This window comes from Grus americana, chromosome 1, assembly GCF_028858705.1.
Source record: "Grus americana isolate bGruAme1 chromosome 1, bGruAme1.mat, whole genome shotgun sequence".
Lineage (NCBI taxonomy): Eukaryota > Metazoa > Chordata > Aves > Gruiformes > Gruidae > Grus > Grus americana.
The window spans coordinates 176,488,483-176,502,008 of NC_072852.1; the positions used below are offsets into that span (position 1 = coordinate 176,488,483).

Sequence of the window (13,526 nt, forward strand, 5' to 3'; positions counted from 1 at the left end):
AAGAAATTATGTTTGTTTGTGTTGATAAGTAAAAAAGAAAAGAAAGAAATGAGATTTTAGATAAGTGAAAAGCAGTCTAGAAATCTTTTTTGGATTTTATAGGGAAGGTTTGATTATGTAAATAACCACTGGCTTTGTAACAACATAGCTTGGAAAGTTGAGTTGGGGTGCAGTTTGCTCAGGTCATTATTTTAAAAAGTACAGATGGTTTTTAAGTGATGGATTTTACAAAAGTAGAATGATTACAAATTGTGTGAGAACTCGAACACAAGCTAATTAAAAAAAAAAAACAACCTAAAAAACCAACAACCAGACACAGCTATAAAGTTTTCTTTGCCTCCTCCTCCTTCCCAATAAAGAACTGACGCTAAGAAATTAATGCATGTTATAGTTAGTTGACAGCATGAAATTATTTAATGGTAACATGCAGTCTTGGAGAGAGTGAAATGTAATGTCTGTTCCTTCCAAATTTGTAATTTCCAAAGCACCGATAAAACAAGAGTAACTGTCAGTTTAATCAATATTATGTGCAGGATGACAAATGTTTTACAATTTCACTTCAGTCTGAAATTTGTCTTTTGGGATTCACACAGTAGGTTAATATATTTTCAGCATTTGTTTAACAGGTTTTTTAAGTGTTCTATGAAAGACAACAAGTTAATGTGACAAGTTTTCAGCAGCCTTGTATCTTGATGAACCACTTAATAGCTAAATATAGTGGTTATTGTTCATTATAATATATATCATTATTTTGTTGGAAAGAGTATGGAAATTGCCATTGTTAGTGATCAGGCATCTTTGTGTGAATTATTCTATTTTCTGAAATACTGTGGAGTACCAAAAGTTTCTGTTATCTAGGGGAGGAGTATGTGTGGCTATTTGAATTAACTTTGTACCATAACATTGTGTCTTTAGAATTAATCTGGATTTAATGCTGTGCTTGAGGGCCGTAAGTGCTGTCAGAAAGTAATTACCACATGACTTTCTTCAAACCTGCTTATGGAGTGGAAGTCTTTGGAAGTCCCCTTTACATAGAGAGGTGATTCTCTCTCAGAATCCCTTTTGTGTTCCAATGTTTTTCTAATTTGGATTATATTCTCTTCTTTCATACTAATTAAGACTCTCTGGAACACTTCAAATTATGCTCGCTGTTAGTTGAAAGGTAGATTAGAGTCCAACAATGAAAAACAAAATGCGTGAGAGAATAATTCAGGCACGTGATTCAGGCATTTCCTGGAATTTGTATTTTTTGTATGATGGGCTATTTCTTTTCTAGAATGCTCTTGGAAAGTATACACTTTTTTAATACAATAATTTGCTATGAATTAATCAGAAATGCTAAAGTTTTCATATGTCTCTGCTGTGGGGGTTGGGTTTTTTTATTGTTTTGGGGTTCTTTTAATATTTGGTTTCAGTTAAAAGGACTACTGAATCTGAAATATTAACATAAACTACTGTTTTTAAACATTTCACTCCTTTAAACTGTAACTAAAAAATTCTCCAGCCGTAGCATATATCACACAGGACACAGAACACATATGCTTTGAGATAGCTACTGAAGACAGAAGAAACGCTGTTGTTGCAAATCTTTATAGTGTGGAAAGGAGAGCAATAGAAAAAGGCATTTTTCCTCTATGATTGTACAATTCCCCATGGTTCGTTAGATGCATTTTCATTTTAATGGCTACTTATTTTTAATTCAAGTTTTGAGTACGGGAATATGAGGAAAGATTTCAGTCTAATGCTCTGACTGAGATTTCAATTGCCTTTTGGAATATTATCTTAATTACAGTATTTATTAATCATTTATGAAAGTGGAAGCTTTTTTATAGACATGATCTTGCATATGCCTTCAGCTTTTGCTTTGTGCTATATTCCATCACATTTCACAGGCTAAGTAGGGTCAGGATAGGTCAGTGAATGATTATGAGATTACCAGTGAATTTGTAGGTGCTACCACAAGAAACAATGTTAATGACCGAGTATCTTCTTTTCACTCCTGGACATTACAACTTGGTGTTATAGGAGACAGTACTGTGAATGAATTGTAAAAGGAAGGCTATAACCACTCAACTCCTTTGAGTTATCAAAGACACAAGAGATTATTCTGAGGTTTTTAAGTTTTGGTGCTAATGGGCTCATTAATCAGAGTGAGAAATTCATAATAAGAACCAGTATGTATGAGTGGAAGACAGACTAGTTCAAATGGGAAATTAGACACACATTTTAATGTTGAGGATGATTACTTCTGAAAGCTACTGCAAAAGTGGCAAATTATCCATCTCCAGATGTCTTTGAGATGATGCCTTTATAGGAAGCAATCTTCAGTGAATCAGATGTTATTAGGTTCAACAGAAGGGTAACTGGGTTAAAACAAAACTGAAAGGGATCCCAAGGAAGTTCCCTGCTGTCCTGGTAAACCACCTCATGTAATCCCTTTTGTAAACCACATTCTAATTCTTGCACTGGTTCCCTGCCCACCCACTGGAAAACTGTTCTAGAGCTCAATGCTTTAATAGCAAGAAATTTTTTCTTTTTTTTTCTGATTCACAGCTTTCTTTTAATCAGATTTGATTTAGATGAAGTTCCTGTTAGGCTTATTACCCTCCATTTTCCTTGTTTTCCTTTTTTTTATGCCTGTAATCAGAGTAAACAAGACAGAGGCTCCATTAGGAGCATGTAAAAATATGTGCTTACCTTGACATAAATGTTGAAGGGTTACACTTGTGCTTTTCTGCATCCAAACTTGGTTTGCAATATGGTTCAAAGGTCGGATTACACAGATTGAAGCACACCTCTGTAACCAATACCAACATCCTCCCTAGTCATGGATTCTGCATCATGGCACAGTGAACTCTGGCACAGTGGCTGAAAGAATTACTTACTTGTTTTATTAATCCACAGGCCTTGGCTCCAGCAAACACCAGGGTCATGCACAGCAAGTTACATTATATCTTGAGACGTAGTTTTAACCTTTGCTGCGCAACCCAATGCCAAACACTGCTGCTTCCGAGAGTTCTCTTTGTCTTTACTCATCTCGCGTAAGATGCCATAAGCTGCAATTCCAGCTCTTGGCCACAGTCATGAGTGCTCCAATACGATGTGCTACCAGGGCTGATTTATCAATATGGGCTAGTACTTGCTGTACCTGCTACAGAGGGTGTATGCATGTGTGTTCCCACACGGAGTGAGTTTTCATCTACCCATGGATAGAGTATTCCAGCAATGGCCAGAAGCTGTGGGGAGTGTTAATGGGGCAGTTAGTGGAAGACATCCCACTTCTCTAAGCTCATTATTTTACTCTAGTATTATCGTGCCCTTCATGACATTGTAAATGATGGTCCTTATGTCCCTCTATCCTACAAAATGTATCTATTCCTCTTCCCATGGAGGTACCATTTATGGAGTAGTTTATCTCGAGTGGTTGCTCCAATGGTTGCTTGAGCATTTTTCATATAAGGAGAGGCTGAGAGAGCTGCAACTCCTCAGTCTGGAGAAGTGAAATCTCAGGGGGAGTCTTGTCAATGTGTATAAATTCCTGATGGAAGGGACTGAAGATGAGGGGGGCAGACTCTTCTCAGTAGTGCCCAATGACAGGACAAGAGGGAATGAACACAACTTAAAAAACATGAAATTGCATCAGTACATGAGAAAACACTTTTTTACTGTGAGGGTGGTCAAACACTGGAATATATCGCAAAAAGAGGTTGTGAAGTGACCTTCTGTGGAGATAATCAAAACCAGACTAGACACAGTTTTGGACAAACTGCTCTATCTGACATTGCTTGAACATGGGCATTGGACTAGATGATCTCGAGAGCTCCCTTCCAATCTAAATGATTCTGTGATTCTGTGACCTACAGATCACCACAGGTTAGGGAAGCCACTGTGTCCAGACTGTAAATTGGACGACAGTGCTGGACTGGGGCAGCAAACTTGTGCCAAAGGATAGTTACAGGAGCAGAGTAGGGAAGCAAGAAAAGTCATGCTATGAGAGTGAGAAAGTGAGAGTGTCATGATGACTGCTTCCCTGGAGTGTTATAATTTAACCCAGAAACTTGTCGTTCTGTTACCTAGGCGAGAAGGGTTGCATTCCTGCTGTGCAAACAGCTCAATTTAAAAAGTTGGAGCAGCTCATATTTTCCATATTTGGGGAGTGCTAAGGGTACACCTTATACAAGTAAAAGCAAAACAAGACAGTCACAAGAGTCAGTATGTGTGTATCCACACTTCACAATACTGCACCAATGTGACAGTTTGCACTGTGAGTCTCTATTTTTGCCACTTTTAGCCTTTCCAGTCCAAAATACCACCTCTGCATGATTCACAGTGCCTATCTCTTTTGCTGTTTTCTTGAAATTCTGCTGAGGACCCTTCCAATGACAAATATATCAATCTGGGCCAATTCAAGTCATGGAACACAAATATTCCAGCTTTTTTGGTCCCCAGATTGTGCTTCCTGATTCTAATAACTTGTTGTGGTTTTGCCCCAGCTGGCAGCTAAGCACCAGGCAGCTGCTCGCTCACTCCCCCACCAGCAGGTTGGGGGAGAGAATCGGAAGAGTAACAGTGAGAAAACTCTGGGGTTGAGATAAAGACAGTTTAATAAGTAAAGCAAAATCTGCATACGCAGGCAAAGCAAGACGAGGAATTCATTCACTACTTCCCATGGGCAGGCAGGTGTTCAGCCATCTCCAGGAAAGCAGGGCTCCATCATATGTAACGGTGACTTGGGAAGACAAATGACATCACTCTGAACATCTCCCCTTTCCTTCTTCTTCACCCAGTTGTATGTGCTGAACATGACGTCATATGGTATGGAATATCCCTTTGGTCAGTTGGGGTCAGCTGTCCCAGCTGTGTCCCCTCCCAACTCCTTGTGCACCCCCAGCCTTACTCGCTGGTGGGGTGGTGTGAGAAGCAGAAAAGGCCTTGGCTCTGTGTAAGCACTGCTCAGCAGTAACAAAAACTTCCCTGTGTTATCAACACTTCCCAGCACAAATCAGAAATATAGCTACTGTGAAGAAATTTAACCCTATCCCAGCCAAAAGCAGCACAAAACTCCCTTCTTCTCAGGAAAGAAGATACACAATAGGACAGTTTTTGCAAACAGGATGTAGTCTTGTATGATATACAGCTGATAGGGAAAACTGAGTGTATAAAACAAGAGGGCTGAATTCAATGTAGCACAGCAGCAATAATTCCAGACTGAAATAGTTTGGAGCTTGACCAAAATCAAAATTGGCTTTCAGGTCTTTAGCACTTCAGAAAGTATATTATATGATTTAATATAGAAATCATATGCACTAGTTACTCATTTATTTAAATGTTCTTATGAAAACTTAGGTTCTAAACTAAAAGCAGTGTGGGCTTAAAATATTCACTGACACTAGTCATTTACTGTTTAGGTGAAAGGTTAGTGTACGGATACCTTTTGTTCAGCATTGTTTAATGCATTTCTCATTTTTGTATTGGAAAGGTCACAGCATAAAAATCAATAAAATATAAAACTTCTTAAGTAAGACCCCTACATCCAAAACCAAAAAACCTGCTAAGCATTTTAATGCCACAGCAGCTCTGATGTAACAGGTTCTAAATATCACTCTCGGAACGTGACATGCTTCCAGGTAGGAAATTATTTCATATTTTTTATAATACTGAAGAAATTATTCTCAGGTTCATCCTTACAACTGATAAATGCTAGTTAGTGAAATCCATGACATAAACATCAATGAGAACTAACTTTTTAAAGATAGTTTGATTCCATGAAAAATAATGATCATTACAAGTTTTGATTTAAAAAAAATATTCATTTGTATTGATAACGTCATTATAAATATATATGTAGTAGAATATATTTTTATTAAATTATATTTGATAATAGTTTAATTTCATTAGAACTCCATCCCTGCAGGCCCAGGAAAGCTGATTAATATTCAAGGGTCACCTCCTCCAAGCTCAGGAATGATGCATCCCAACAAAGAGGAAGTCAGGCAAAAACACCAGGAGGCCCCCATGGATGAACAAGGAGCTCCTGGGCAAACTGAAACAGAAAAAGGAAGCCTACAGAGGGTGGAAGCAAGGGCAGGTAGCCTGGGAGGAATACAAAGAAACTGTCCGAGCAGCCAGGGATCAGGTTAGGAAAGCTAAAGTCCTGATAGAAATAAATCTGGCCAGGGATGTCAAGGACAACAAGAAAAGCTTCTATAGGTACGTCAGCGATAAAAGGAAGACTAGGTAAAATGTGAGCTCCCTCCAGAATGAAACAGGAGACCTGGTTACCTGGGATATGGAGAAGGCTGAGGTATTCAATGACTTCTTTGCCTCATTCTTCACTGGCAAGTGCTTGAGCCACAGTTCCCAGGTTGCCGAAGGCAAAGGCAGGGACTGGGAGAATGAAGGATCATCCACTGCAAGAGAAGATCAGGTTTGAAAATATCTAAGAAACCTGAAAGTGCACAAGTCTATAGGACCTGATGAGATGCATCCACGGGTCCTGAGGGAACTGTCAGATGAAGTTATTAAGCCATTATTTATCATATTTGAGAAGTCATGGCAGTCGGCAAAGTTCCACCTACTGGAAAAGGGGAAACATTACCTCCATTTTTAAGAAGGGGAAAAGGAAGACCTGGGGAACTACAGGCCGGTCAGTCTCACCTCTGTGCCTGGCAAGATCATGAAGCAGATTGTCCTGGAGACTATGCTCAGGGGCATGAAAAATAAGGAAGTGATTGGTGAAAGCAAACATGGCTTCACTAAGGGTAAATTGTGCCTGACAAATTTGGTGGCCTTCTACAACAGGGATACAGCATTGGTGGATAAGGGAAGAGCAACTGACGTCAGCTACCTGGATTTGTGCAAAGCATTTGACACTGTCCCACATGACATCCTTGTCTCTAAATCAGAGAGACATGGATTTGACTGATGGACCACTCAGTGGATAAGGAACTGACTGGATGGTTGCACTCAAAGAGTTGTGGTCAACGACTCAATGTCCAAGTGGAGATCAGTGACGAGTGGTGTTCCTCAGGGGTCAGTATTTGGACTGGTGCTGTTTAACATCTTTGTCGGTGACATGGACAGTGGGATCAAGTGCACCCTCAGCAAGTTTGCTGATGACACCAAGCTGTGTGGTGTGGTCGACATGCTGGAGGGAAGGGATGTCATGCAGAGGGACCTTGACAGGCTTGAGAGGTGGGCCCATGTGAACCGCATGAAGTTCAACAAGCCCATGTGCAAGGTCCTGCACATGGTTTGGGGCAATCCCAAGCACAGCTATAGGCTGGGAGAGGAAAGGATTGAAAGCAGCCCTGAGGAGAAGGACTTGGGGGCGTTGATTGATGAAAAGTGCAGCATGACCCAGCAATGTGTGCTTGCAGCCCAGAAGGCCAACCGTATCCTGGGCTGCATCAAAAGTGGTGTGACCAGCAGGTTGACGGAGGTGATTCTGCCCCTCTACTCTGCTCTTGTGAGACCCACCTGGAGTACTGCGTCCAGCTCTGGGGCCCCCAGCATAAGAAGGACAGGAACCTGTTGGAGTGAGTCCAGAGGAGGGCCATGAAGATGATCAGAGGGCTGGAGCACCTCTCTTGTGAAGACAGGCTGAGAGAGAGTTGGGATTGTTCAGCCTGGAGAAGAGAAGGCTCCAGGGAGAACTTATTGCAGCCTTCCAGTACCTGAAGGGAGCCTACAAGAAAGCTGGAGAGGGACTGTTTACATGGGCATGTAGTGATAGGACAAGGGGGAATGGCCTTAAGCTGAAAGAGAGTAGGTTTAGATTAGATGTTAGAAGGAAATTTTTCACTCTGCGAGTAGTGAGGTACTGGACCAGGTTGCCCAGAGAAGCTGTGGATGCCCCCTCCCTGGAAGTGTTCAAGGCCAGGTTGGATGGGGCTTTGGGCAACCTGGTGTAGTGGAGGGTGTCCCTGCCCATGGCAGGGCAGTTTGAACTAGATGATCTTTAAGGTCGCTTCCAACCCAAACCCTTCTATGATTCTGTAATTCTATATTCCTATGATGCACAATCTGCTATACTCAGATACTCAGGTGCTTGCTTATCTTCCTTTAAATACAGATGTTTTGTTTACATAAATCTACTCTGCTAGAACTTTATGTTCATTTAATTCTAATCCTGTGTGCTGCTGAAAAGGTTTAAAAGTGAGACAGCTCTGCCATGGAGATGCGATAACCGCACAGCAATGGTTATTGCATGATCATTTTGAGAAAGTGCAAGGGCAACCAAGTGAGACATAGCTTTCTCCATGTGGGTTCAGAGACTTTCATGCTTTCTATTTTAAGTTACCTTTTACAATTTAAAAGCAAAAATCCACTACTCGACTTAATTAAAACATTACAATTCTTGCTGAAGGGAAAGGCTAAGTGAATGACCCATGCAGGAGAGGCATTAGTCACAGCCCAGTTGATCTTATGAGACTTAGGAGACAGTGAAGACCAGATCTACAAAGCTTCTTAGGTGTTAGCCAAAAGTTACAAGTCCTGCATACTCATCTACCTCTGTCACATAACCCTGGACAGTCTTAAATGCTGAGTACCCTCATTCTCAAAATTAAGGTTTCTCAGCCCGTGAGGACCTAAGCATTCCTGAAAGCACTTCGCTAGAGCAGGATTGGATAGTTCAATTTCTATATTGCAGCTTAATTTCAGAAGAATTTAAAATTTATTTCACTTACCCTGAAAATTTTAACCAGTAGGTCACAGACATCTTTTGTATCCTGTTCCCCAAAGTGCAAAATTGAAATCAGTTATATTTTAAAAGAAAGGCAGATATTTTTCCGCAATAAGCATATAAAAAATTATTTCTGTTCTGATAAAAAAGTAGGTCTTTGAAATATGCTTTGCTGCTCCAAATGAAATGAATCTCAAGAAAGTAAAATGTGATCTATGAAGTTCTAAACATTCGATAGTCAATTTAGGAAGTGCTTAATATTTGAAGGAGAGAATTTTTAGCTCTGAAGATCAAGAACCTGGATTTTATTGCTGGTTTACATATATAAAATGTATATAAATATACCATATAAATGTGTATATATATACAGAAGTTAAAGTTATATAAAGAATTTTTATTAAATAGCATTTTCTACACTGCTTGGCCCTGAGTAACATTAAACTAGTGTAAGTCCAGATGTTTAGAAAAACAGATTTGAGCTCATATGTTTTGTATGAAAACTTTGTCTGATTCTGCTTTCAGTCAATGGTAAATCAGTACAGAGGCTGGAATAAGTTCTCCTTAAGCATATATCCAAATGAAAAGACAATTAAAAATGATAAAAAATCTTAATAAAACCTAAAGTTATTATTCTGAATTTTGAGCCCCTGCTCTGAGTGTTATTCAAAATTAATTAAGTTCTGTGAGTTCATAAAATCTATTCCACTATCGCAATACTTCTCAGCAATATTAGGTCTTTGGATTAATATGCTACTGCAAAGTTTGATGTTGGTTCCTATTAAGAAGTATAGTTATATTTTTTTCACAATGGGATTTAATGTCAGTTTAACCAGCCTTAATTAAACTTTGGCTTATAAATCATTTTATTGAGAAGTGCAATGAAATTTTCTGAGTTTTATGGCTTTTTAATTAAAATGAATTAAGCCAACTTGTGCTTAAGTGCCTGCAAACTAGTTCCCTTACATTTCCAAGCTACTGTACAATGTTCTAGTCACACAGTTTAAATTTTATCAGGAGTCAGTGCATTAAAACCTTAGTCCATAAAAATCTAGGTTTTAGGTACCTATTGACATTTAATCAAGCAATTTAAAAAAAAATAAAAAGCAAGTCATTTTTTGATCTAATTATCAGTTATTTAAAGATAACAGCATGGTTAATGCAGACCATGACCATATATATACCTTTGATTGTCTGTTGTGTCAGCATCCCATTTTGCATGTATATGTAGAGTTAAAAAGTTACTCATTGAAAGTTAAGTTTTACATATAAAAGTATTCACATTCATAATAATAAGCATCACTTTCAGCTTTAGTTAATTCATTCTATTTGCATGTATGTATTTGATGTAGAATTACATTACGCATTTCGAACTTCTGTCATGATTTTGTCATGTCTGTGTCTGTATTAATCATCTCTGCTACCTTATATAAAATGATATGCAGGTTTTAATCAGTTCTTTTAAGCAGTAACTTTCAAAAAATATGTTGAAGAATTAAAATAATAATTTCCTTGTATTGCATGGGGAGGAGGAAAGACAACATGTGACATACTAGGGCCAGAGTATAATTCTGATGTTTTAAGTGTGGCACCATTTTTTTTCTGTATTAGTTATATTGTCTCAGTAATACTGTGTTACTTCTATTTCAGTTCCTGATGATCAGTCAGTCTTTCCCCTGGCCCTTATAGACAATTATAGACAGCGTTAATTTGAATTTTAATATGCTAAGAATTTAATTGAGTGGGTGTAGCAGTGGGATTATCCACTTCCCACAATTTTGACGTTCTTACACTTAAGTCCTCGACTGATGTTTTTTCATTCCTTCCCTGCTTCTCACGAAGTCTATCCAAAATATCATTATGGAATTAGTGATTGTCTTTTATTTATCAGGTATTGTAATTTACTTCTCCCTCCAAGACTTTTTACAGTTTTGTTTTATGTCAAAAATTAGTTTTTTTCCAGGAGGAGGCTCTTGTGCCTCCAGTCTACACCTACTTCACTTTCTTCTTACAATTATCTATGAATCAAGACTATGAGAACACATTCGCAATTTCTCCACAGAAATCAAGCACCCTAAAAGAAATTTTTGGAGAAAGATACCTTGTAGAACTGTGCTTCTGTTGTGTCCTGTTAATGTAGGGTAGGTAGTTCAGAGAGTGCTTAATTCAGTTCTCAAGATTCAGTCAACTAAATGAAATATTTTTGTTTAGTTTATATAGTTTATATGTTGTTATATAGTTTATATAGTTTTTCTTTAGTTTTTTGTAGTTATTCCTATATGTATTATAAATTTCAGTACTGTGAGATTTTAATTGCTGTATACATTTTGCATGCTAGCTGGATGTTAACAATCTGTTCTAAACAAGTTCAAGAAATAATGCTAAGTTCATGGTGTTGATCTTCCTCTTGGCCTTGTCATGCGTATAGACAGTCATCATCTGGATATTGATAATATAGCTGTATATGACTGACAAGTTATTTAAGAAATAAATCAGATAGTGAAAAAATACAGGAAAATTTAGTATGTGCATGTAAAGATTTACAATATATTTAATGTGCTCAATTACAAATGAGTTTAAAAAATTTCAAACAATAAGCAGATCTGCCCTAGCCTTTACTAATTCTGACAATTTTTATCATAGTATTACCATATAATCTTCAAATTGTTCTCTGAATACATTCATATATGAATTACAACTGCAGCTGTTTAATTCTAATCATCTTTGGTTTGTTTTTCTCATGAGCTGTAAAAGCTGCATGTATGGCAGATATTGACTAAACCTATGGGTTTATCGGCTTTATTTGCTTTATTGCTTTTATTTTATTCTAGTATTACTGAATCTGAAATACTTTCTTCTTCTCAGGAGAACATAATGGAAGTTATAAGAAATCAAGAATTTTTACTTCTACCGGCTGAAGAACTCCATAAACTTCTTGCTAGTGATGACGTGAATGTTCCTGATGAAGAGACCATTTTCCATGCCTTAATGATGTGGGTGAAGTATGATATGCAGAGGCGATGCAATGACCTAAGCATGCTACTTGCTTATATCAGATTACCACTGCTTCCACCTCAGGTATTTTTTAATTATTATTTTTAATAATAATAACAACAACAGCAGCAGCAGCAGCAATAACTGTTATTGTGAAAAATCTCATCAGTTTATAATCTACAATTGCTGTATACTCTGGGTATTTAAGAGCAAAACTGTTCAGAATTAGAAAAAATGAATGGCAGCCATTCATCCAGAATGACCTCAATAAACTTGAGAATTGGGCCAACAGATGCCCAAGACGTGCAGAACTGTGAAACTGAAGAGGGATTTCCACAGCTATCATAATATGCTAAGAAGTCCAGACAAAATACTAAATATTCTCAGAAAAAAAACCCCTGGGTATTATGGCAGATACCAGGCTGAGTATGAGCCAACAATATGAATGAGGAAAACTGCATATTGGTCTACATGAGGAAAAACTCAGCAGGCCATATGAAGTTATTATTTCCATAATACATGGTGCTGCTAAGGCTACACCTGGAATTGTTTCCAATTTTGCAGTCCGCAATTTGAAAGGCATAGGAAGAAAGTGGAGAAAGTCCAGTGATGAGGTACGAAGGTGGTATGTCAGTTAAGAGAGGAGAGGTTGAGGAAGCAGGCTTGTTTAGTCTGATGAAAAGGAGGCTAAACGATGACCTAATAGCAACTTAAGACTTCTTGGAGGGAAAATCATGGAACCAAATTCTTCTTGGAAGCACCACAAAATGTAAGAAGAGGCAAATGCCCCAAGTTGTAGCATGGATAGTTCATGTTGGACATTGGCTGGGGGGGGAATCCCATGGAAAGCAGTGAACCACTGCAGCAAGTTTTTCAGAGGCTAAGCAATCTTCTGCATTGAAGGTTTTCCTGAATTAACTAGACCAAGTGATCACCAAATCCAGTGTTGGTATTAGCCCTGATATGAGTGAGAGATTGAGCTAGTTGACTGCTGGAGGTCTATTGGAGATCTCTTCCTATGAATTCTTCTATAATTCTGTGACTCAGGCTTCAGTTTCCTTTTTTTTCCCCAAAGAAGTAAATAGCAATTTTCTTCTGTTTAGTACTTCAAGATAATAATTCTCCTTTCAGCTAGTGTGCTGAGTCTGGCTGGGGTGGAGTTAACTTTCTTCATGGCAGCCTGTATGGTGGCTAAAACAGTGTTGGTAGCACACCAATGTTTTGGCTATTGCTGAGCAGTGCTTACACAGCATCAAGCCTTTCTTTCTTCCCTACCCTACTACCCCTCCAAAAGCCAGTAGGTCAGCAGTGGGCAAGAGGCTGGGAGGAGACACAGCCGAGACAGCAGACCCCAACTGACCAAAGGGATATTCCATACCATATGACATCATGCTCAGCAATAAAAAGCTCAGGGAAAGGAGGAGGAAGGGGTAGGACAGTTGTCATTATGGCATTTGTCTTCCCAAGCAACTTGCCAAGCAACGTCCCCTATTACATGTACTGAGGGCGTGGCTGGACATCTGCGAGCCAATGGGAGATAGTGAATTAATTCCTCTTTTGCTTATATGTGCACGCAGCTTTTGTTTTCCCTATTAAGCTGTCTTTATCTCAATCCATGAATCTTCTCACCTTCCTTTTTATTTTCTCCCCATCCCACAGGAGAGGGGAGTGAGTGAAAGGCATGGTGGGTGTTTGGCTGCTGGCCAGGGTCAATGCATCACAGCCCTTTTTGGCGCTCCACGTTGGGCACCAAAAAGGACTCTTATGAGGAAGGTCATGACACTGATAATTGGGCAGTGATAAGTAAGGTCAGAATCAGCTGCCATTTCAGTCTTGGTTTTTGATGGTG

General features: G+C 38.7%; 1 protein-coding gene across 1 annotated transcript in view; it reads left to right on the top strand.

Annotated features, from left to right (window-relative positions):
* Window positions 1-13,526, top strand: part of KLHL1 (kelch like family member 1) — a 260,797-nt gene that overhangs the window by 146,219 nt on the left and 101,052 nt on the right. The window contains exon 5 of the mRNA XM_054806173.1: window positions 11,549-11,761. Coding sequence (XP_054662148.1) covers window positions 11,549-11,761 — 213 coding nt within the window. The remainder of the gene's footprint in view (window positions 1-11,548; window positions 11,762-13,526) is intronic.